Source organism: Chelonia mydas, chromosome 5 (genome assembly GCF_015237465.2).
Source record: "Chelonia mydas isolate rCheMyd1 chromosome 5, rCheMyd1.pri.v2, whole genome shotgun sequence".
Taxonomy (NCBI): Eukaryota; Metazoa; Chordata; order Testudines; family Cheloniidae; genus Chelonia; species Chelonia mydas.
This window is the reverse complement of record NC_051245.2, coordinates 67,682,789-67,706,536: the sequence shown is the minus strand read 5'-3', so window position 1 is coordinate 67,706,536 and position 23,748 is coordinate 67,682,789. Positions and strand designations below refer to the sequence as shown.

The following is a 23,748-nucleotide window of genomic DNA, read 5'->3' as shown; positions in this document are numbered from 1 at the left end:
CCAGTGCCCAGTATTACCATCCCTCCATGCTCACTAATGATGAGTCAGACTCCCAGACATCATGAATCTGTTGTCTTTAATAATATATTCTGAATCTTTTTTATTTGCCTTTTGGGTTTTAAGCCTCTGGGGTGCACTTACTTCACATTTTAAATCTTTTTTTTTTTGCCACAATGAGGGGGTAGAAACTTACTTGTTTCAGTGAAAGCTGAGCTTCTTATGCAATCTCTTGATTCAAGCAGATGGGGCTGTAAGGAAAAACTCCAAAATTGTGAGAGCTGGTAACACTCTGCTCAGAATTGATCCCATATCTCCTGTGTCCCAGGCCAGTTAAAATAAGGGGGCCAAATATTTGCTCTTCTAACTCTGTGGCTCCTTTGTTTGCTCTTTTTTGTAGGTGCTACAATAGGATGGGCTTTCTTAGCTGCTGCTTGTACTTCCTAATTTTTAGCTGAAGGATTAGCCTTCTTGCCCTTCTCTGTGCTTTCTCCCTCATGCAATCCCCCTTAAATGTGTTACCTGAAGGAAACATGCAAGTCTTTCACCTTTTCATCTCTCCAATCACACCGTCTCAGAAATTCCTTAAAACAGTAGGAACTAGACCCAAGGCAACTGGCAAAAGACAAATGGACCCTGAGCCCAAAACTATCTGCACTAGAATATTGTCCCCAGCATTAATGCACAGTCAGTGTTAGGCTAGTCTCTTGAGATTTCAGGCCAACATTTGGTTAATATTACACACCTCTCCCATTTTTGGGGCGGATAGAAATGTGGTTGCAGAGTATTAGGACAGCACAGGCTATTAACCTGCAGTTGCTAGAAAAACTAGCCGCAAGCTTGTGATAACTTTCCTACCACGGCATTGTGTTGCCTCTTTATTTCAGTTGCATTTTAGAGGATAGCATTAAACAGTAGCACTTCTAGAGCAACAGGCTTTTAGGGAATTAGTGGGTGGAGAAGCTAGTAGCAAAATAATATACATGAAGACATAGAATCATAGAATATCAGGGTTGAAAGGGACCTCAGGAGGTCATCTTGTCCAACCCCCTCCTCAAAGCAGGACCAATCCCCAACTAAATCATCCCAGCCAAGGCTTTGTCAAACCTGACCTTGAAAACCTCTAAGGAAGGAGATTCCACCACCTCCCTAGGTAACCCATTCCAGTGCTTCACCATCCTCCTAGTGAAAAAGTTTTTCCTAACATCCAACCTAAACCTCCCCCGCTGCAACTTGAGACCATTACTCCTTGTTCTGTCATCTGCTACCACTGAGAACAGACTAGATCCATCCTCTTTGGAACCCCTTTTCAGGTAGCTGAAAGCAGCTATCACATCCCCCCCTCATTCTTCTCTTCCGCAGACTAAACAATCCCAGTTCCCTCAGCCTCTCCTCATAAGTCATGTGCTCCAGCCCCCTAATCATTTTTGTTGTCCTCTGCTGGACTCGTTCCAATTTTTCCACATCCTCGTTGTAGTGTGGGGCCCAAAACTGGACACAGTACTCCAGATGAGGCCTCATCAATGCTGAATAGAGGGGAATGATCACGTCCCTTGATCTACTGGCAATGCTCCTACTTATACAGCCCAAAATGCCGTTAGCCTTCTTGGCAACAAGGGCACACCCTTTTGACTCATATCCAGCTTCTCGTCCACTGTAACCCCTAGGTCCTTTTCTGCAGAACTGCTGCCTAGCCACTTGGGCCCTAGTCTGTAGCGGTGCATGGGATTCTTCCGTCCTAAGTGCAGGATTCTGCACTTGTCCTTGTTGAACCTCATCAGATTTCTTTTGGCCCAATCTTCTAATTTGTCTAGGTCCCTCTGTATCCTATCCCTACCCTCCAGAGTATCTACCACTCCTCCCAGTTTAGTGTCATGTGCAAACTTGCTGAGGGTGCAATCCATGCCATCCTCCAGATCATTAATAAAGATATTGAACAAAACCGGCCCCAGGACCGACCCTTGGGGCACTCCGCTTGATACCGGCTGCCAACTATACATGGGCCTATTGATCACTACCCGTTGAGCCCGACGATCTAGCCAACTTTCTATCCACCTTATAGTCCATTCATCCAGCCCATATGACTTGAACTTGCTGGCAAGAATACTGTGGGAGACCGTACCAAAAGCTTTGCTAAAGTCAAGGAATAATACATCCACTGCTTTCCCCTCATCCATAGAGCCAGTTATCTTGTCACAGAAGGTGATTAGGTTAGTCAGGCATGACTTGCCCTTGGTGAATCCATGCTGACTGTTTCCGATCACTTTCCTCTCCTTCTTAGTGCTTCAGAATTGATTCCTTGAGGACCTGCTCCATGATTTTTCCAGGGACTGAGGTGAGGCTGACTGGCCTGTAGTTCCCTGCATCCTCCTCCTTCCCTTTTTTAAAGATGGGCACTACATTAGCCTTTTTCCAGCCATCTGGGACCTCTCCTGATAGCCATGAGTTTTCAAAGATAATGGCCAATGGCTCTGCAATCACATCCGCCAACTCCTTTAGCACTCTTGGATGCAGCGCATCCGGCCCCATGGACTTGTGCTTGTCCAGCTTTTCTAAGTAGTCCTGAACCACTTCTTTCTCCACAGAGGGCTGGTCACCTCCTCCCCATGCTGTGCTGCCCACGCAGTAGTCTGGGAGTTGACCTTGTTCGTGAAGACAGAGTACATTAGTTTTTTCCACATCCTCTGTCACTAGATTGACTGCCCCATTCAGTAAGTGGCCCACACTTTCCTTGACCACCTTCTTGTTGCTAACATACCTGAAGGATCCCTTCTTGTTACTCTTAACATCTCTTGCTAGCTGCAACTCCAGGTGTGATTTGGCCTTCCTGGTTTCACTCCTGAATGCCTGAGCAATATTTTTGTATTCCTCCCTGGTCAGTTGTCCAATCTTCCACTTCTTGTAGGCTTCTCTTTTGTGTTTAAGATCAGCAAGGATTTCATTGTTAAGCCAAGCTGGTCGCCTGCCATATTTACTATTCTTTCTACACATCAGGATGGTTTGTCCCTGTAACCTCAATAAGGATTCTTTAAAATACAGCAAGCTCTCATGGATTCCTTTTCCCCTCATGTTATTCTCCCAGGGGATCCTGCCCATCAGTTCCCTGAGGGAGTCAAAGTCTGATTTTCTGAAGTCCAGGGTCCGTATTCTGCTGCTCTCCTTTCTTCCTTGTGTCAGGATCCTGAACTCGACCGTCTCATGGTCACTGCCTCCCAAGTTCCCATCCACTTTTACTTCCCCTACTAATTCTTCCCAGTTTGTGAGCAGCAGGTTAAGAAGAGCTCTGCCCCTAGTTGGTTCCTCCAGCACTTGCACCAGGAAATTGTCCCCTACCCTTTCCAAAAATTTCCTGGATTGTCTGTGCATTGCTGTATTGCTCTCCCAGCAGATATCGGGGTGACCTGAAGTCCCCCATGAGAACCAGGGCCTGTGATCTAATAACTTCTGTTAGTTGCCTGAAGAAAGCCTCATGCCGCTGGTCTGGTGGTCTATAGCAGACTCCCACCACAACATCACCCTTGTTGCTCACAGTTCTAAACTTAATCCAGAGAAACTCAGATTTTTCTACAGTTTCATACTGGAGCTCACATGGCAGGGTGCAGTTTCCATGGTGTCCGCATTCATTCTGAAGAACTAAACAATCTCTGAACCTACGTGCGGTACTTCATCTGGGACAGGAAATATACAGCTCCCAATTTAGGCCAGGCCTGTTGCATTTGCACATTCCTTACACATTTATAAAATAGCTGGAATGAGAGTTGCAATTTGATGGCAAAGCATTTCTAATGAACACACGTGGTGAGGCCAGACAGCCTTGTCATAAAGCCCCTGATTACACCTTATCCAAACTTGGTTTTACTAAAACTTCACATTTGAACACCACTTTAACAAGATGAATTTATTTAATTCCTTTCAATCTGAAATATCTTTATGGCCTTCTGTCCCTGTTGGTGTTCCTAGCCTCTTTGCCAGAAGCTGGGAAAGGGCAATAGGGGTGGACTGAAGAATGGTATTGTTGCAAGTTATCCTTAATTTTATCAAGGCTTTGGTGACTCTTGAGAGAGGATTTAAATTTACCAATTTCTGTAATATGGGTGTTGTATCAAATAATAACAGTACAGTATGTATAAGGCATGAGACTTTTAATTTCCCTTAAGTCCCCACTCACTGTTCAGTTTCTTCTCCCATCCCATCTCTTTCCTTCCATAGCCTCCTTGCTAATTAGCAGGAGCAGAGCTTCAAAAGAGAGGCCACTGCTACTGACCCTGTGCTATGCATCAGTTGGCAGTAGCAAGTTTTCAAAGAACAAACATGTCTTCGTTCTCCCGAGGCCTGCCATCATCGAGCAGCTGAGCAGAACAGGGCTGGTTGCAGCAGCTGCTTTTAAAATTCTGTTACTGATAATTAGAGACTGTTTTAATTGGATAAACTGTCAGGATGATTTTCCCAGAGTTTAGCATGCAACACTGCACTGGAAGTGAAGTGAGAGCCAAAGTCACTGTCCTAAGCTTAATGGTCAAAGCCCTCAGTAAGTCTGGACACATCTATATAAGAGGCTACTTCTCTCATGTTTGACCCTGCCTCAGAGATAGCTGTGTCCCTTTGGGAAAATGCAGCTGACAAAGCTTGTGAGAGCCTGAGAGAAAACATTTTCAGTCATGATGAATTTGACTGATGAATTCGCTACCAAAGGAGATAAGACTTGTTCAGAGCCGATCTGTGTCCAGAGCGTGCTCTCATGCACGCTTATTTGACATAGCCTTGCTACCATAATGAGTGGTCCTTTACAAGAGCCAGCTGAATCTGTCTGTAAAAATCTGCTGTTTTTTTTAAAAAAAAACAAAACGAAACTCTTCTGTCGAAGAATAATTTTTGTCAATTTAATTTTTTTCATAAAACTTGGAAATAAAAAAATTGACAAAATATGAAAATTTCCAAAATCTTCATTTTGAAAGTGTATAAACCTCCCTATTTCTTTGTCTCCATTTTTTTTACTCTTTCTCCCCCCCTTTTTTCTCCCCAATTGAAAAAAATTAAAAGTAATTCAAATTTAGTCAATTTAGAACCAAATGTTCGTTCTAGGTGCCCTAATATGAAAATCAGGCTCAAACTATCTCAACTTGGGCAATGAAAAATTGAGCGTCCCAAAGAGTCAGCGACTGCTTCTGATGCACGGGGTCTAAATCTCCCTGTGACTCTGTGTTTTCATTTATAAAATGGGAGCATCAGATCACCTACCTCATGGAGGTGTTGTGAGGCTTAGTTCATTAATGTTTGTAGAGCATTTTGGAGTTGTTCAACTTACTGTCCCTATGTGTGCTCCACTGCAGGATGTATGTGGGCCTGTGCACTCTCTAGTGGGAATTGTAATTAGTAGTGGCTGTGGGCCCGTGCCTGGATACTATACATCCTCATGCTCTGGTATAAGGGTATATTAGGGGAGGGGTGCAGACGTGCACCTGCCACCATTCCAGTTCCTTGTCAACTGCCCTCAGCTTGAGATGGAGCATTCTGTTGTCCACTGCTAGCTTCTCAGCGTCTTCCTTCCTTAAGTATTTTATTTATTAGCCTATCTTATTCACTTTTTAATTTAGTTTTCGCACAGGCTTGTGTTTTTGGGCTCCTCTTACTCCCTGCTGAACAGTACCCAAGCTCTCCTGTACTGTCCAGGTTCCTCACTCACAAAGACAACCTGGTTCCGGAGGAACCAGAATTTCCTATGCTAAGGGATACTGAGAGAGATTCCTCCCTGGGACTGCTGGACCCTTGAGAGCTGGAGCCTTTATCCCTATGTGAGACCGAAAGAGGTCCACACTTCACAAAGAAGCACACTCCTCAACAGTGACCTCCTACTCTGCACCTTCTTCCAAACTGCCATTTTGACAGATTTGTTGAGGGTTGTGAACCACCCTCGAGGGTCTTTACAAAGGTCCCCTCTGTCATCACAGCTCACTTGCATCAGTGGGAAATAACCATCATTCCCTATCTGTATGATTGGCTCCTCAAGGGTCACTCCCTCTTCAAGGTCCACTGAGCAGCCAACAAAGACCTAATCGTATTTCACTCCCAGGACCTTTGACTAAACGTGGAGAAGTCTGCCCTAAAACCAGTGAAGTGCACAGACATCATCAGGGCCGCTCTGGACTCCTCAAATACTAGAGCCTACCTACCTATCAGCAGACAGTTTCACCGTTATAGCTAATCTCATCGCCACACTATAACTGACCCCTTAATCCACAGCAAGGCCTTTCCTGCAGCTCTTAGGCCACATGCTGGCATGCATGTGTGTAATGCCTCACCGAAGACTACACCTTTGATGCCTTTGGACCTGTCTCCGGGCTATTTACATGCTCAACCGTCTTTTTCCAAATGAGTGACCATCGCTCCCAGTGTTCTCAACTCAATTAACATGTAGAAGGATCTTCTCAAAGTCTGTGTGGAAGTTCTGTTGTCATGTCCACCCCACCTCAAGGGTTACCACCACTGTTCCTCCTTGAGAAGCATCTCTAACTCATCAACATTCTCTAACTCAGGGCAGATCACTACATGGGCGAATATTTCCTTTGACACATCAAGGGCTGCCCAGACAATACACTGGACAACAGAGCAACAGTGTACTGTATCAACTATCAAGGTGTAGCAAGGTCCCAATATTTATGCACAGAATCACTAAGACTGTGAATATCCTACTGCATAGAAATCTCAGTGGTCTACTTTTCTGGGCCTGCAGAATAACATAGCAGATACTCTGAGCAGGCATTTTCAATTGAACCATAAATGAAAACTCAATAACTTGGTCTTTTAGAATAGTGTTTCTCAATGACCAATCCATGGACTGGCACTGGCCCCTGAGATCTCCCTGACAGTTTAGGAAGGTAGCTAGCCGATCCCTGATATCAAAAAGGTTGAGAAACACTGTCCTAGAGTGATTGACTGGCCATTTCACTGGGGCCCAATCCTCCTCAATAGCTCTTCTTAGAGACATACCCATCTTGGACATCTGCAGGGCAGCAACCTGATCCTCCATTCACATGTTCTCCAGGAACCATTGCTTTCTACATGCTTTCGGGGCAGATATGGCCTTTGCTGACGCAGTCTTCAGAACTCAGTAGTAGTTATGTTAGTCTGAATCAGCAAAAACAACAAGGAGTCCTTGTGGCACCTTAGAGACTAAAAAAATTATTTGGGCATAAGCTTTTGTGGTCTAGAACCCACTTCATCAGATGTATGGAGTGGAAAATACAGTAGCAGATATAAATACACAGCACATGAAAGGATGGGAGTTGCCTTACCAAGTGGGAGGTCAGTCTAATGAGACAATTCAATTAACAGTAGGATACCAAGGGAGGAAAAATCACTTTTGTAATGGTAATGAGAGTGGCCCATTTCAAACAATTGACAAGAAGGTGTGAGTAACCGTAGGGGGAACTTAGTATGGGGAAAATTAGGTTTAGGTTTTGTAATGACCCAACCACTCCCAGTCTTTATTCAGGCCTAATTTGATGGTGTCCACTTTGCAAATTAATTCCAGATCTGCAGTTTCACGTTGGAGTCTGTTTTTGAAGTTTTTTTGTTGTTGAAGAATTGCCGCTTTTAGGTCTGTTGTTGAGTGACCATGGAGGTTGAAGTGTTCTGCTACTGGCTTTTGAATGTTATAATTCCTGATGTCAGATCCACCTCCTCAGCACCCGCCTCCATCTTGAGATACTGTTTGGAAGTTTCCAGCAGTGGAGCACCCATAGGGACAATACCTCAAAGTAGAAGGTGAGATCACTTACCTGTACAGTAACGGGGCTTTGTTGTAAAAAGGAACTGGAGTGGCTACAGATCTGCCCCTCCTATATACCCTTGCACTGGAGCATGAGGATCTGTAATGCGCAAGCATGTACCTGCGGGCACTGCTGACTTAAACTCTCTGATCAAAAGTGCAAGGCACACGCACACCCTATGATGGAAGGCCCATAGGGAGAAAACATCTCAAAGAACTCCACTTACCGTACAGGTAAATAATCTCTCCACCTTCAGCAGGAAGACACTATATAAAGAGAAAGATCTCGTATTGTAAGAAGATCGGTGTGCCTTTTAAAGCAAATGAAATCAGTGGGCTCAGTGGAGGGATGACTAGGTCATGCTACAATGAATGGGGGAGGAAAGGTGGGCTGGTTAGCCATCTCAAGACTAGAGATGGGGAAGTAGGTTACCAAGCCACCTCTGAAGAGGAAATCCACTACCTGAGGGAGTAGAAGAATGTCTCATGCCTGCCTTCAAAGAGGACCTACTGAAGGCCAGTGGCTGGGAGGCCTTAAATAAACCTATCCAAACTTTTACAACACCTTAGTTTGTGTTTGGTTACTATTTAGCTCTTATTTTAACTAACTAGTTCTCCCAGCCCTAATATTTTCATTCTCAATCTTACCAATTTTTGTTCTGGAAAAATCCCTTGGGATTTTACATAATTAGCTAAACTGACAGTGGGCTTCATAGATAGTGAATAAGGTATATGACATAAGAAAGCAAATAAAGCTTCAACTGTAACAGGTATTTAAGGAGGTTTGCAAATCTACTGACAGGAATATGTAATGGAGAGAATTTCATATCGTAATAAACACCTTATTGCTCATAGATTTGAACCATGAATTAATTTAAATTAGTAAATTATTGTAAATTAGCACACACGTGCTAGCGGGGTGTGACAAAGGTGAAGTCTTAAGGTGTTTGTAAGCATCTCCAAATAAGTAATTAAAAAATAAGGCAAATAATACACTAGGTCACTGGAAATGTCCTAAAACTGAATACAGTTCAGAGATGTCTTTGTTTGCCTTTAGGATTATTTTTGCTGAGCGCAATCAGATGAGCCTTCACCTTAACTGGAGACTTTTTGGAGGTATAGCTTCAAATGCAGGTGGGGAGGATTTGAGCCTTCATTCTTTCAAGGTAAATATATTGAGTTCCATGCATTTTATTGTGTGTGTGCATGCACATGCATGTCAATCTTTTTGACAAATCCTTTAAAAAGAGAAACTCTCTGCTTTGAGTGGGCATTAAAGAGACCATATTTCTTCTGAAAATAGAGGACTGCTTTGGTGTCTGTGACTACGACGTGTGCGGCCCACACTTGTGCAGCGAAGTGATGGCTTGTTGTCCTCTGGTCCAGAGATGATACACAGAAATCTATTTTGGGATAAAAAGCAATAGATATTTCATATAAAATATTTATTGTGACAAACAGTAAAGCTCATGTAAACACCCTCTATGCTGCACACTCTTGTGAAACATGATGCCATTGGTAGAGTTAAACTGGTGTAAGGTAAAAGTAACCAGATTAAATCACATCACAGATGTCATCACAGAGGCGTCTGTGCCAAATACTCTGTGCAAATGACAGAAAACCTTTTTTAGAAAGATTATTGATTTGCAGAATGGAGGGTAAACAGACATAGACAAAAGGTGAGGCTGTTCCCTATTATCAGTTGAAAAAAGAAAACATGCTCAAAGTTAATTGTTACCAGAGTTAATTGTTCTAGTTTCAAAGTCATTTTGATTTCTGCCATGGTTTTTATCCTTGTGCTCATTTTTGGCAGTATTATAATGAATGAGGAACTCATAATAATAAATATTGGCAAATGGCTGCCACATGCTAAAATATGATAACTGAACTCTAGCAGGTAACGTCTAAGGCAAGGCAGCAGGGATTGGCTCTATAAGCAGCAGTCCCAGAGACTGCACCCAGAACTCATATAAACTGAATTACCACAAAGTGGATATATATTATGCATTGTATTTGTATCATCTCTAGGACAGAGGTTACTATGGAGATAGCCCTTTGTTTTCAGTGTACAATATATTTATTTATAACAGGAAGGGAAGACATATAAACATTGATATTTAAATGAAGTCAAAACACAACCTGATACAAATATTTTACATTTATTGGAAGAATACAGTAAAAAGGGGGACTGCAGACTCAGTGGTAATTGGTCCATCAGAAGAGACAAGAAGCTATTAAAACAAACCAAAACAGTCTGCAGTTTACAAGATCATTGAACACCTATTTTGTAACAGACTAGGAAAAAAATGTTAGCTTAAGTTCAAAAGTGTAACTTCTATGTATATAAAAATTGGCAAATAAATAAGAGTTAAAATTGCAGATCTGTGTTTAAATTTATAAAGGAGAGACAACTAAACTGTATTACACAGCTATCATTTTGAGACATGCTTAAAAACCAGATAAACCTACATAAGACCCCCCGCCCCGCTCTTTTTTTTTTTTTTTTTTTTTTTTTACACATGTACTTTTGGGAAGAAGCACCCATTTCCAGTGTTACGTGTTATCAATCCGTTTCACAAATATATTATTTTTAAACAACAATGAGCATAAAAGGTGTTTTACCGGATATTAAATTTGCTGGTGCATTCATTGGCACAAAATGGAAAAAAAAATCTAAATACATTTAAAAATTGTAAACTACATCAGTGCCTTGCTACTCAAGGGTACAGGTGTCAAAAGTCTGCGATGGTATGTCTGACTCTTTCTACCCCCCAGTTTCACCATGCAGTTATACAAAAGAAAAATAAACACACGTACAATTGGAAAAACAGGGCCCCTACAACTGTCAGCTCACGTGTCCTTTCTGGAAACCCCTGGATTACACACGACTGTGCAATTGCTAGAGGGATGGCAACTAAATGATACAAAATGTATGTTTTGGTTTTCAGTCCTTTTGCAGGATGTTTTTAGAATAATTAGGTCAGATTAGCTCTTTGGACTGTTATTTTTTGGATCATGTCCTTTGTGGTAACACAATGCCCAAGCCTAGACCCTGAGTCCTCTCTTATTAGATTTTTCTATTTTCTTAAGCTTTTAGGGAGCTAACATCTAATAATCAGATGGGGAAACTCCCTGTAGGAAATATGTTCATTAACAATTATTATGCTGACAGAATAATGGAAGTTTTAATTGGATGCATTTCATCTGGTTGGCACTCCTATGGAGGGATTAGTTCAATCTCTTGCACAGTGGATGTGCAGGAAGCCTCATCTACACCTTCTCCCTTGTGCACCTGTATAGCATCCAGACAAAAAGCTGTCACGAGCACTCCCTGGGCACTGGGGTTGTCCACAGCTGCAAGCTGGCCTGGGTAAGGCATAAGGGGGCATGGCCAGGTTTCTACTACTTGTGCATCAGTTAGCAATTGGCAGCGGGTGCTGGGGGGGAGCACACACTGCACATTTTACTAATGGGTGTAGGCAATGCTATAGAGAGTGCTCCCAGCAGCAGTGCTCTGAGGCATCCCGGCTGCATCTGACTGTATAAGGCCCAATGCCAAAGAGCAGCTCTATTTGGCTGCTACAGTTCTACACACCCCTTCCCTAGTACTCCAGAGAGGAGCTGGGGCACAATTTTAACCCTTATGTGGAGCACCATTAAAATAAATAACATTAGTGACTAAAAAAAAAAGGCATGTACCTGTTAGGGGGAAACTGTGTGCAAGAGACACTGATATACTTAAATATTTTTTTACCAACTCAGCTGTTATTGATTATGACACTACTGGTGTTTGATCCACCTGCTGAGGAAAATCTATAAAGCTTTATTCAATTGGTCACCTAAAAATCAGTCATTTAATCACATATCAAATGTCCTGCAAAAAACTATATATTTAGTGGACTAAAAAGCCATGAGTTTTTAGTCTGCAAGTCTGACCTTGAGCAGTACAGTATCTGCAGAGCTAAAGGTTATGTGGTGTAAGCAAGGAAACCAGGCCTCTAAAAATAAAATGGATGACAATAAGAATGATGATGATTTAGGAATGCAGAATATGTTTGGAGTTCTGAAATGGGCTAAAAGGAGGACACATTTCCTTATTGAGGTTCAGTGGAAACTGTGGCATCACAATACTCTCTTTATTCAGTTGGAACTGGTCTGTTGACTGCAACTGAAATAGGGTAATTCTCTCTGCGGGTGGACAGTGTTAATTACACATTGTTCCTCAAAGATGAGGAACAGAATGCTGTGTGTTGCAAAGAAAATGTCAACAGCAGAATTTCACATACTGTAATATGAGAGAGGAATTTAAGTCAGCTTTCTTGAAGAAGTCTTTAGTTGGATGAAACAGTAATTCGAATGTGGACTAGGCAGTCACCTTTACCTTACAGTTACTTTGGGCTTTCATACTACAGTAGTATTTTTGGGACTCCGGAAGTAGTAGATGTTGGGCCAAATGAAACCAGAGATGAAGCTGGAACTTTGTCTCTGAAGAGCAACTCGCAGCATAATGTGAAATGGAAGTATGTGAGGGATATGGAGGCATCTCATTCAGATGTCCGAGAAGGCCTGAAGAAGAAAATACTAAGGGCCACACTGTCCTCTCTCTCTCTCTCTCTCAAAAAAAAGTCTTGGAGTGAAATTTGGCTGGCTTCATAGATAGCAGGGCAACTCTGTTTAAAGTCAATTGAATTGACTGCTCCTAGCATGAGAGCAGAATTTGTCCGCAGAGACTGATCTTTCTGAAAATCCAAACACAATAATTAGAGGTGTATTTTACTCTACATATCCCATAATTGTGGTTACATTCATTTTTTTGTCGATGGTAATCTCTAGTTTTGTTCTTCTGCTTTATTTAATTGAATACATCTTTTTACCGGTATTCAGCAGAATGATTTTTTTTTTGGTACATTTTAGCAAGACTGATCTGATACGTCCGTACTGGCTGTTCAATAAGTTAAATTTTAGTTGTGACATGGAGAATGCTCCCTCCGTAAACTAATACTCCAGGACTGACCTTTCTCTCTCTTGTTTGACATGCTGTTTTTCTTTTCACAAATCACCTTAGCTTGGATTGTTGATGGTTTTTGGTGCTTGTGTGTGCTTTTATGTCTACTCTTACTACACAGAGTCCAAGTTTGATGAAGTGGAGTGCTCTGCATGTTTACAACCAGTTCTAAAATTATAGCAGGACTGTAAACTCAGCTATGGTGGTAATTTAGGATTATTCTTCTAGGTACCATTTTCTAGTGGCAGTTCATGCTTTGTGAAGTCATGCGACTTCACTGTCCTCCATGCTAGCCTGCAGGCGTTTTCAGAATGAGCGGTAGTCTCTTGAGTTCACAGTTGCATGTAAAACTGTCCCCTAAGGTTTGGATCTAAAACAAATATTTGTTTGTAAGGTGATTGCTCCTAAAGATACACTGCGGCATTCATTTTTTGAAAAACAAATGAACATAAGAATAAAGATGATCTAGTGCAGTTTTTTCACTTTTTGGGTTTGTGGTTTCAGCCTAGTCGAATTTTTTGTCCATATTATTAAACCACTGCATAATTGAATGTGACTGGTAGTCTCTGATCAGGAGAGAAAGTACAGTGATAGTAAGAGATCTGCAAGTCAAGAGTGAAGTACACTGATCATGAGGAGGGGAAGCATCAAAGCAGCTGCATGCCCTTTATGCCTGGCTTTAGCCATTGTGAATTAGTCCTTAGGAACTCTTTTTTAAAACCTTTAAGGTAAGTGCTCTCCTGTTAGAAAGTTCAAAAGGTTCTGCCTTAGTGAAGTGATAATGCATGTGAAAGAAGAAGTCTTCAAACATGGCCAGTAATAAGAAATCAAAACGGAGGCCCCAATCCTGAACTCTCTCGGCACAGAACTACACTCTCCTTCAGTGGGAGTTCCATGGAAGGAGGGATTTCAGAATGTTAGTAAGAAATTGCTTTCTTTACCTATACATGCAATTTCCTCTTCTTAATAACCATTTTTAATGTAGGTTTTCAGATTACTGGGGAAATCATGTTTTTCTTTTTAAGCAATTATTTCCCTTGTTCAAGGTCAAACCAACAAATTTGCTTTCCTGGGGTCAAACCCACACGGAGGATTTAAAAAGTATGCTACCTTGAGTAAGACCTAAATTAAAGGTGAAATCTCTAACTTCCCCTTCCTCCCCAACTGCAATGCTGTAGTACCTAAGGATTGTATCCTATAGTCTCAATCATCTACTAGCCAGGAATCACATTTGTCACATCAAAGGAGAAACACATCTTACATAATAATAATTGATGAAGTTTAGCAAAGTAGTTCAATGGGATCTAGCTTAGGATCCAGTGATTGCTGAGAGAGATTAAGGGGAGCAGAAATGAGTAGAATTTGAAGAGAATTGTTCTCTTTTTAATGCAAATGTAAAGAACATAAACTTTCTGGAAAAGCACACTGATCATCTGAAAACTCAGCTTCCCTTCCACGCCCCCTAAACGCTTGCTGAACGTAAGTGAAGAGAGATTTTCAGATAACATGTACAGGAAAATTATTATGCCCACTTCTTTTTTTGTTGTTTTCTTACCGTTCTCAGGCCAGGTCTACATTACGCGTACAGAGGTATAACTACGTTGCTCAGGGGTGCGAAAAATCCACACCTGTGAGCAATGCAGTTATGCTGACCTAACCCCCGGTGCAGAGAGCGCTATGTTGAGAGGAGGAATTCTCCCATCGACATAGGTACCACCTGGATTAACTATGCTGAGAGGAGAAGCTCTCCTATTGGCATAATAGTGTCTTCACTGACGACCTGCCCTCAGCCTCTTTCCCACACAACAGCAGCACTTTAGTCATTGTTGTTAGTACCTATTCTACTTTTCTTGTGCAATTCCTCTTACCCTCTGTCCATTTTTTTTTCCTATTCTCCCCTCCATCTTTTTCTTTCTAAAGGAAATGTTGCTGGTTGCATACAGCAGCGCTATTGTCATACTTAACTGTTCGTAAGATACCCTGCCCAGACATACCACCGGCATGAGGGAGGGAGAATACTACTACTTTATCTGAGACTAGGGAGCTGTACTCTCTGCAGTTTTGCTGACTTTCTAAATCAGAAGATAAGAATGTGAGAGAGGAAAGTACGATGCTGGGCCTCAGCCCAGTCAGGTTATATTTTAGGTTTTCAAAAAACAGGAACCGACAGCCCCAAAGGGAAACGAGTTCAGATCAGGGAAGGGACAGACCACACATCATGAAAGTAACACTGACAAAATCTGAAGACAAAAATCAGCACCTTTATTTTCTAGAAAATGCTGTACTATGTGAAGGATAAATAAGGTGTTTGGCAACAAGTCACTTTTTAACACATTGTAAGGCCAATCATGAAATGCTCCACATGGTGCTTGGGTGATAAACACAATGAATTGAAGCTGGCATTTAAATCTGCTTTTGGTTTTCATGTCTGAGCCTGTGGTATGGTTTTACCTGAAGTACTGTCCTGCTTTCTCATCAAAGCTGACAAATTGTTTGCTTTAGGACTGCACTAAATTGCTACAGTGAAAGTTCAGCTAGCAATCACTACACCCCATCAGCTTCAGAAAGGAAAGATATTGGCAAGTGAGTGGTAGAAGAAAGGATTTCAGCAAACTTAACAGGAAGAGGGACTTGCGATTTTAATCGGCTTTCCTTTTTAGCTGTTTCAGTGCCTCGAGTGTCAGAAATAGACATTATGCTGGGATATTCTAACTACTGGCTCAAAAGCCTTATGATGTGTCCTCTGAGTTGTAAATAGTCCTTAATTAAATGATTATTTGTCCTCTCCTTGGGAAACCTGGGCAATTTTCTTATCAGCAAACATGTTTTAACCTGTATTTTTCATCCCTATAGTTTAAGTGAAGCAAAACACTGAGAAATGATGTCATCGTATCCTTATTAGGCAACCAGCAGCCAGTCAGTAATGTCTTTCTATCTTTCTATAGGAGACAAATCTCTAATCTTCCTGCCCTGACACAAAGAAGTGACTGGGTCTGAAAGACAACACTGTCCATCCCAGCCTCACTTGGGTTAAGGTTTATATGAGGACAATAGAAAAAGAGATCTTAGGATATAAACATTCTGCGAGAACATCCTTTCCTTTAATGGAAACTATGTTTGGGACATTTTTCTTGAAACCTTTCTTGTACTTTCTTTCTAAAGGGTTATTCTGTTTCCAAGGACCTTAACCAGGCAAGCATGTGTCTTCCCCTCCTGCAGTAGTGTGTGTCAGGACTGTCTGAATATGAAGAGGGAAGGTGCACCCTGTACGCCCCCAGAGCAATTCTGGCTCAGTCAGTCAGAATGTTTCCAAGGATTGCCACTACAGCCTGAGTTCTCTGTACCCCACCACAGTGCATACTGATAATCATAAAATGGTGTTAACCAAGTCTAATAAAACAACTCAAGTACTTTAGGAAAGTAAGTAACTGGAAAAGGTGACCTCTTTCTTTCAATAGCAAACTTTCATGCTTACCTAAACAGGTAATGACACTAACAAACAAATGCATTTTCCAGTGCTAATGAATAAGGTTATTCTTATGGAAAGAAGATGCTTCCTCTTTAATTCATCTCTCTCTCTCTCTCTTCTTGTTCCTTTACATTGTATGCCATTACTGTCTGTGACATCCAGCCATTCTAACAAGCACCAGCTATAATGGCAGATTAAGATCTCTTAAAACCACAGAGCTAATTTACATGATCTCTTATTTACACATGCCTTTCTCCTGAAATATTTCCGAGGTACTGCTAGTGTAGACCTCGGTGTTGTCCAGCGCTAGGCCAGAAGTTATGATGGTAAGAATGCTGGCAGCCAGCCTACATTTGTACTCCCACAATTGCTACCACTGGTGGACCTGCATTGGTAGGAAATCGCTCAGAAAAAAAGGCCAGTATAGACAAGAGTAAAGCATCACATGAATGAGGAGAAAGAGAAAGCAGAGACCGGCCTAAACTTCAGATCTGAACAACTCCAAGCTTTAGATCCAGCTAGAAATGTTGTGGCTGAGACTCTTTTCTCTAACTCTGAGGGGGGGAAAACACCTGCTTGCTCATATTTTTGATTTACAGTAGTAGTAAAAATGCCATAAATAATGTGTATGACTTTCCACTGATGTGTATCTGCAGCATTTGAATAAGTCAAAGTTCAGCATAAACAAACATGGGTAGGTGAAAAACCAAGGGAAAAACAGTGAGGTACAGTAACCTCATGTTTCCTTAAACTGCTTTCTGCCCAAGAAAGTCTGAGGTTTATTTTGTAAATGGCACTGTCCTTCCTGACACAGACAGCATATAAAGTGGTGGTAAGCCATCAAAAGCAACACTACAAAATAGATGCAGATTTTGTGACAGATACAAAATGCACATCAAGATCTGAAACAAAAATGCAAAATGATTGCAGTTGCTAAAAGCTGTTGTTTACTTTTTCATTTGAGATTAAAAATCTAAAACAATTTTGTGAAATGCAGACTGAAGAAAAAGATTACACAGCTGCTGAGGACACAGGTCTCCTTTTCAAACTTGTTGTTTCTCAATATTGCACTTTCTATAAAGCCATGAACTCCATACATTTGGGAATCTTAATAACCAGGATGATGATTTCAAAATTAAACGCTGAGGTTAGTTTTAAATGCTGTACACTCATTATTGGCTTTCATTGGGCTTTAAAATAATCTCAAAATTATAAATGACAGTAGCACTTTTAATTTCTTTATAATGCCTTGAAAAGGAGGAAAATAATTGGTAACAACTAGAGAAATCACTCTCCATCTCCTATAATATACTTAGAGGTTTTGATTTTTAGGGTACTATTGTTACATGAATTTTAAGACAGGAGTATTTCCTGGATATATAATCATCTGAACATTTCCAAAGCCTATTAGAACCCCATAAAATGGGAAAGTGCAGATGTCAAAGCCTATTAAATATACTGAATTTCCAAAAGAGGACACTTCATTTTGCTGTATCTTAAACAAAATGTACAAAACACTGTAGAAAAACATTAAATAGCCAATATCTGCTTAATTCATTAACAATGCTAAGATTTTAACCCTCTGTTCATTTAAAACACATCAAGACTACAGAGAAGGCAGAGCGCTGCAGCTTTGGTTCTTGAATGCTACACCTGCTTTTCCATTCATTAAATTACAGGCTTTTTTTTTGTACATTTTTGTAGTCTCCCCTGCCATAAGCTTGCAAAGTTAAGAAAAGTATTTATAGACATGTATCTGATATTGACTTAACTTCCTAAAGTACATAATTCCAATAATTACATGTGACAGATGGGACAAATAAATTATGCAAACTGTTGTCTTGTCTCGCATTAGTTCAGTTGTGTTTGTGGCATAAGTTTTTGTGAAAAACACATATGCCTATATTAAATGTATTCTATACCAATGAACTCATCCTGACAGTCTCCCAAAGGGTTATTAATCATGAATTGAATTCCTGTCTGCTTTAGGACAAACACAACATACTTTAGGTGCTGCAGGTGTTCCATGCTTTGAAAAGCCTTTTCAATTTAAACAGAAGTATGATATGAATTGCAAAATGTTAACTGCTCAGATAAGTGAAAAATGAATACAGTTGATGTCCTTTTACCTCTGTACATAAGAATCAGAATTGTGTGTCCTGTTTATCAAATTAAGACAAAAAGAACTGTTCTATTTTCTTGTTGAAAGGTTGGATATATGCATCCTTTGGAATAGTATAGTCTTTCATTCCCTTAAAAAAAAGTGTGTTAATCTAAATAAAAGTGAATACATTCTTGTCCTTACTTTTAGACATTAGCGAGTGCATAGATGAGGACCTGGGTGATTTATTGATTTGGGACCTGGATTCTTCCCAGAGTTATCGTTGCATATTTCTGGCATTTTCATGCACTTTTATTCACACAAGCACGCCAGCTCCTTAAGGCACGCTGTTTATGTAACATTTAGTATCAATGTTAACTGACTAAACGACGTTTCTTACTGGTTTTGAGACAAGTATCTTTGGACCAAGTGTGAGCATAGTGATAATTAAATGTACGCAGTATTTACATAAAGAAATAATAATGATAAAGGGATGACACTAATTTTTCCTTTTATTTTCAGTTTCTACTCCATTTTCCCAGTGTGTTTGTTTCCTTTGCCCCAGAACAAACCCAGATTGCTAACAAGTCCACCTACAATGAGAAAAGTGTTCTCTAGCACGCCGCTTCACTGTTCGTTTGGATGCTAAATTTAATGTAATAGATCTGGTCGAAACACTCATAGCCTACAAATACTTTAGTCACACATATCCCTTTCAATACTACCATAAATATACTTTAAAAAGCAGAAATTGCATTCTGGACAATAGAAAAGTCACCACAATAGAAATAAAATATAATGCAGCCACAAATGAAAGTTTTTCTTTCATTCCTCTGGCAGTTAATTCCTTGTTAACACACCTTGATAATGATTAGAAACAGGCCTACATCAAAACCATAGGTCTCCCAGATCATAACTTTGTTTCTAAAGTCACAGGTCTCTATGGTAGTTGGGAATCCTTATCAAGGCCTTTTGTAGAGATAGGTCCAAGCCACAAACTATTTGCGTCCCCACCCCCGGACTGATTAGCTTTTATTCTTCTTATAAGAATACTATCTTTATACCAATCTTTTCCTCCTTGACAGTGTGAGTATGCAAACCTACTTCTGAAACTGAGAACAAATCTGGATGCAACTAAAGACAGTTCTGTAGATTAATATTTCTACTCTATGCCTTGTTCAGCCTTTCAGAGGTTTGAAACAGGTAGCATTTCTTTCTCCAATGGAGACGTAGCCTTTTTCTTTGGACAATATGCATGGAACGTGGTTTTAAACATGTCCTTTTGGTGACTCCAACTGCATGCAGAAAAGGCATATCAATTATTTGAAATGTGAAAAAAAAAATATTCAGAAAGGTATCAGAGAACCTCCAAAAGCCAATTTGGCAGTTCACTTTCTTTTACTCATCTAAAATCAGTGCTACCAGTTACCTTCATTACATGCTACTCTCGTTCTCAAACATGCTTCCTGCTGGCTGCTTTTCTACAAGTGTACATTCAAAACCAACAGTTTTCTTCTTCTACTTGTACTTTGAAAGGCAGATGATTTGGAGTATTTTCCGACAGACAGGTATCACACAAGACTGGATGTTGGCCTTTTAGAAAAAACCTAGCCCATCAAAGGAGATTTGTGCATAAAGATTCCTGATAAACTACTAAATTTTTCACAGGAAAAAAGCAGCAAGTAATGTCCAAAGTTGAACATATTTACTATGATGGAAGCAACTGTAAGAAATCTAAGGACGTGTTTGTAAATGATGTGAATATTATTCTACAAAAAAATTATGGATTTCTTTGTTTAAAAAGAATACATGCACATCCAGAATCTTAACTGATGTTCTTTCTTAAAGCAATATATCATTTAAAATATCAGTTGCAGAAATGATTTAAAAAATATAAAGTTCCTAATTGAAATACTATTCAAAAATTGTGGTCCTCAGATTTAAGGTCTTCAGAAACATGGCATAGCCACCATTTTTAGTGCCACTGGTGTTTGATATCTGCAACTGGGATAGCAAATTAAGAATGCAGCATAAAGTAGAAAACCTTTGGGAAATGTCACGAGCAGTTTATCACTGTAAAATAGATAGGAGTCACAGTCCCTTAAATCTGTAGTGTGTGATGTTCTATTTACATGTATCCTAAATGACAGTGTTAACGTGACTAGATATATAACATTTGGCAGAATCGTTTCTTTTTAATGTATGCTTAGACATTTTCCAAGATGGTGTGCGCGTAGACACACATATATAAAAAAGAGTTAATTTTTAAAAAGTAACCCTAGAAGAATATTGCAGATAATGTGGTATAAACGCACAGTGTTTGAGGGAAAAATATTACTTTGTTGAAAAACAGAGTCCTGTAGGTTGAGTTTGGCACTACTTTATCACTATGTCACTTTCTTTTTGACTGAAGATAGTTCTTTCTGAATCTCGCTGAATTTTGGTCTGTTTTCTGGTTTGTAGTCCCAGCACCTCTGCATTATTTTATATATTTCCTCTGGGCACTTTTGAGGTGCTGACATTCGATATCCTGACATGCAAAGATAAAAAGGGAAAAAGTTTAGTATGCAAAAGTAAAATAAATTGAACAAATGTTTAAAAAATAAAAAATAAGGACTTATAATTAAAAATGAATGAGCAAAGTTCCCTGAGGTTACTACATCCAAAATTTTAAAAGGTCAGATTTATGCATCTCCTAGGTATAAATTAGATGATTTTCACATTATGCTAAGGTGCTTGACTAGCAAACTAAACACTGCTCAGATTGGGAAAGGTAAATTGTCAATATGCTCCTCCTGCCTCTTAGGGCTGCAATCTGCCTAAGAATTCACTCTCCCCATCCTAGGAAAATGACTGGCCCCTCTTCTTCCTGTCAAGTCCAACCTTTATGTCATGAAAATCCAAAAAAAAATAATAAATAAATACAGGAATACTAACAAATTAAAACACACTTACCTTAAGGTTGTGTGTGAATTTCTCTGCTGCCCCTTTTTCCCTTGTTTCTTTATTCCTTCCATCTCCCACTTTTTCCATTTTGATTTCCCTTGCCTCTCCTTTTTATATTAAAGAAATAAGCCCCCTTTTCACTGTCTCTTTTGTCCCTCCTTACTCTAATCCCTTGCCCATGTCTCCTCCTCAATTCCATTGTCTGCCCGCTTTTCTGCTCTTCCACTTGGCAAATTTCTTTTCTTTCCTCCCTGCTTCCATATTGTGACCAAATAAATGAAGTCTCTGGCTTCTTGGCGTGCAGTCAGCAAAGCAAGTCAACAACTGCTCATGCACTAGACACAAAAGAGCAACCCTGGTTCTGGCCTTGTTAACACACACTAGATAAAATAATACATTTTACAAATTTAAAACAACATAAAATCCATGTTATGTATATGACTCCTATGGCTGTCTATATAGGTTGTGGGCACAGATTGGGGGAAGGACAGTGTGATGGAGACATCACTATGGAAGATGAACAAGGAATGCACTCAGATACCAAATATCTTAATCAGCATTATCTACTTTTGAATACTTTGTGAAAGAAAAGCTGGGGTTCACTAGTTAAACCAATTCAAATGGAGCTGTTCACTATTTTTGTTCTTAAACTTTGCTCCAAAGGCAAAAGCTTTAACAAAAGAAACTGCAGACAAACAGTGTTTTCGGTATTTCCAGCAGCTTGGGATGTTAGCACGGAGAGTAGGAGCAATTTACTTGACAAGAGCATCTTCTGGTTTAACCTTTGTGCTGCCCAAATCAAGCAACTAACCACCCCCTTTATGTTCACCTCCCACTCTAACTTTCATGCCTTCTTCCATAAAGCCCGACACAGTACCTCAACCTTTCGCTGATTCAATCCATTATGCCTCTATTCTCTCATCCTTCAAGACCCCACTCTTCTTCCAGGAGGCCTATAAACCCTAATCATCTTCACAGGGAGCTCTTAGCAAGTGATTTAAAGAAGATCAGACAACAAACTTGTGGAACTAACATGACATTTGCTAAAGTTGCTTTATCATACTGTTACTTCCCATTTGCACACTATTTTGTTAAGCGCATGGACCTGGTCTTCCTACAGATCTATGAAGTATATCTTGCACATGGCTGTACCCTATAAATAACAACAATTAACCTTTCTCCACTTGTTCCCGTGCTTGTTGGTTGGTCATTCCAGGGTATGGACATACACCTAGACTGAAGGTCTCCCAAAGAAGGATCCCAAAGCTCCATACATCACTTTCAGAAGTGTATCTCCCTGAAGAAGGAGAGAAAGTGGATAATATAAATTAAAAGAATATTTCTGAGATGTACTGTATGCTACCCTGAACCAATGGTAAGAATGTTATTTAAATAATGACAGCACATTCCTGGTACCGTTGCCAAAGTGAAATTAAAGCATTATAACTGAACACTAACTCTTAATGGATACTCTTAACATACCGATGATCTCATTTTTCAAGTGATTAACTAACAATCAATTATCTTAGATCAAGGCAAATATTTAAAATTTTGTGATTCAATGGGCAGACTTGTTATGCTAGTAAAGATGCAAATTTACCCAGGGCCAAGAGACTGAGAAGATTTACATGAGCTGGATTTCTGCTATTTTGTTTTCCAGCTGAACTGAGGTCTCCTTCTCCATTCTCCTGTCCAGCAAACTTTGAAAGAAAATACATTTAAAAGGTGAGGGACAGTGAACTTTTTAAATTCTTCCTTGTTCGCAATTCCTCTTACAAGGTACTGTATTTTCCTAACCAGCTGTTCGTTTTCAATCCCCCAACTTGCCATGGCAATTAGTGTTCTGAAAAGAGCTAAAATTGACATGGTTGTTGTTAACAACTTCTGCTACTCTGAAATTTGATATTGCAAAGCACACTATCATGTCAAAGTGCCTTTGTGAGCCAGCAGCATTGAATTATATCAGCACAGCTCATGGAATAGTGCTTTTATAGGGTTTATTGGTAGCTTTTTAATATAAACAAAAAAAAAACCCTTCTCCATATACCCCATCCTCACGTTTTTGGGGTGGTTTTTTTTTTTTTGGGACAATGGGTGATATATTGTTCAGAGAATACGAAACAATTTCTCTCATCAACCCTAGAAATAAGAATCTAAATGACTTTATCCATTAAACTATGTAAACTTTAGAGACCCTGTTTTCCTCATAACATGTTAATAAAAGAAAAGGCCAAAATTTTCCAAAGTGCTTTTGGGTACTCATCTTGAGCTACCATGAAAGGGGCCTGGGTTTTAGCAGTGCTGAGCACCGATCATCTGAAAGTCAGACTCCTTTACAATATTTGAAGCTGGCCATCTAAAAACTGAAGCAGCCCAAATCACTAGTCAGTCTGAAAATTTCAGGCTATAGTTTTTACTAATAAAACTCCAACTCTGCTTTTGAACACAAAATTTCAAAATTA

At 40.0% G+C, this 23,748-nt stretch overlaps 1 protein-coding gene and 1 long non-coding RNA gene across 15 annotated transcripts in view; one reads left to right on the top strand and one right to left on the bottom strand.

Moving 5' to 3' along the window:
- LOC122466080 overlaps window positions 1–23,748 on the top strand; it is a 73,270-nt gene that overhangs the window by 43,014 nt on the left and 6,508 nt on the right. The window contains exons 2-3 of the long non-coding RNA XR_006291310.1: window positions 8,823–8,931; window positions 22,947–23,011. This is a non-coding gene — a long non-coding RNA (uncharacterized LOC122466080). The remainder of the gene's footprint in view (window positions 1–8,822; window positions 8,932–22,946; window positions 23,012–23,748) is intronic.
- FER (FER tyrosine kinase) overlaps window positions 15,012–23,748 on the bottom strand; it is a 427,220-nt gene continuing 418,483 nt past the window's right edge. For all 14 annotated transcript variants that reach the window (XM_037901518.2, XM_043547703.1, XM_043547707.1 and 11 more), the window contains 2 exons: window positions 22,461–22,583; window positions 15,012–20,870 (listed from right to left, as the gene is read on the bottom strand). In XM_037901518.2, coding sequence (XP_037757446.1) covers window positions 20,728–20,870; window positions 22,461–22,583 — 266 coding nt within the window. In that variant the 3' untranslated portion in view covers window positions 15,012–20,727. The remainder of the gene's footprint in view (window positions 20,871–22,460; window positions 22,584–23,748) is intronic.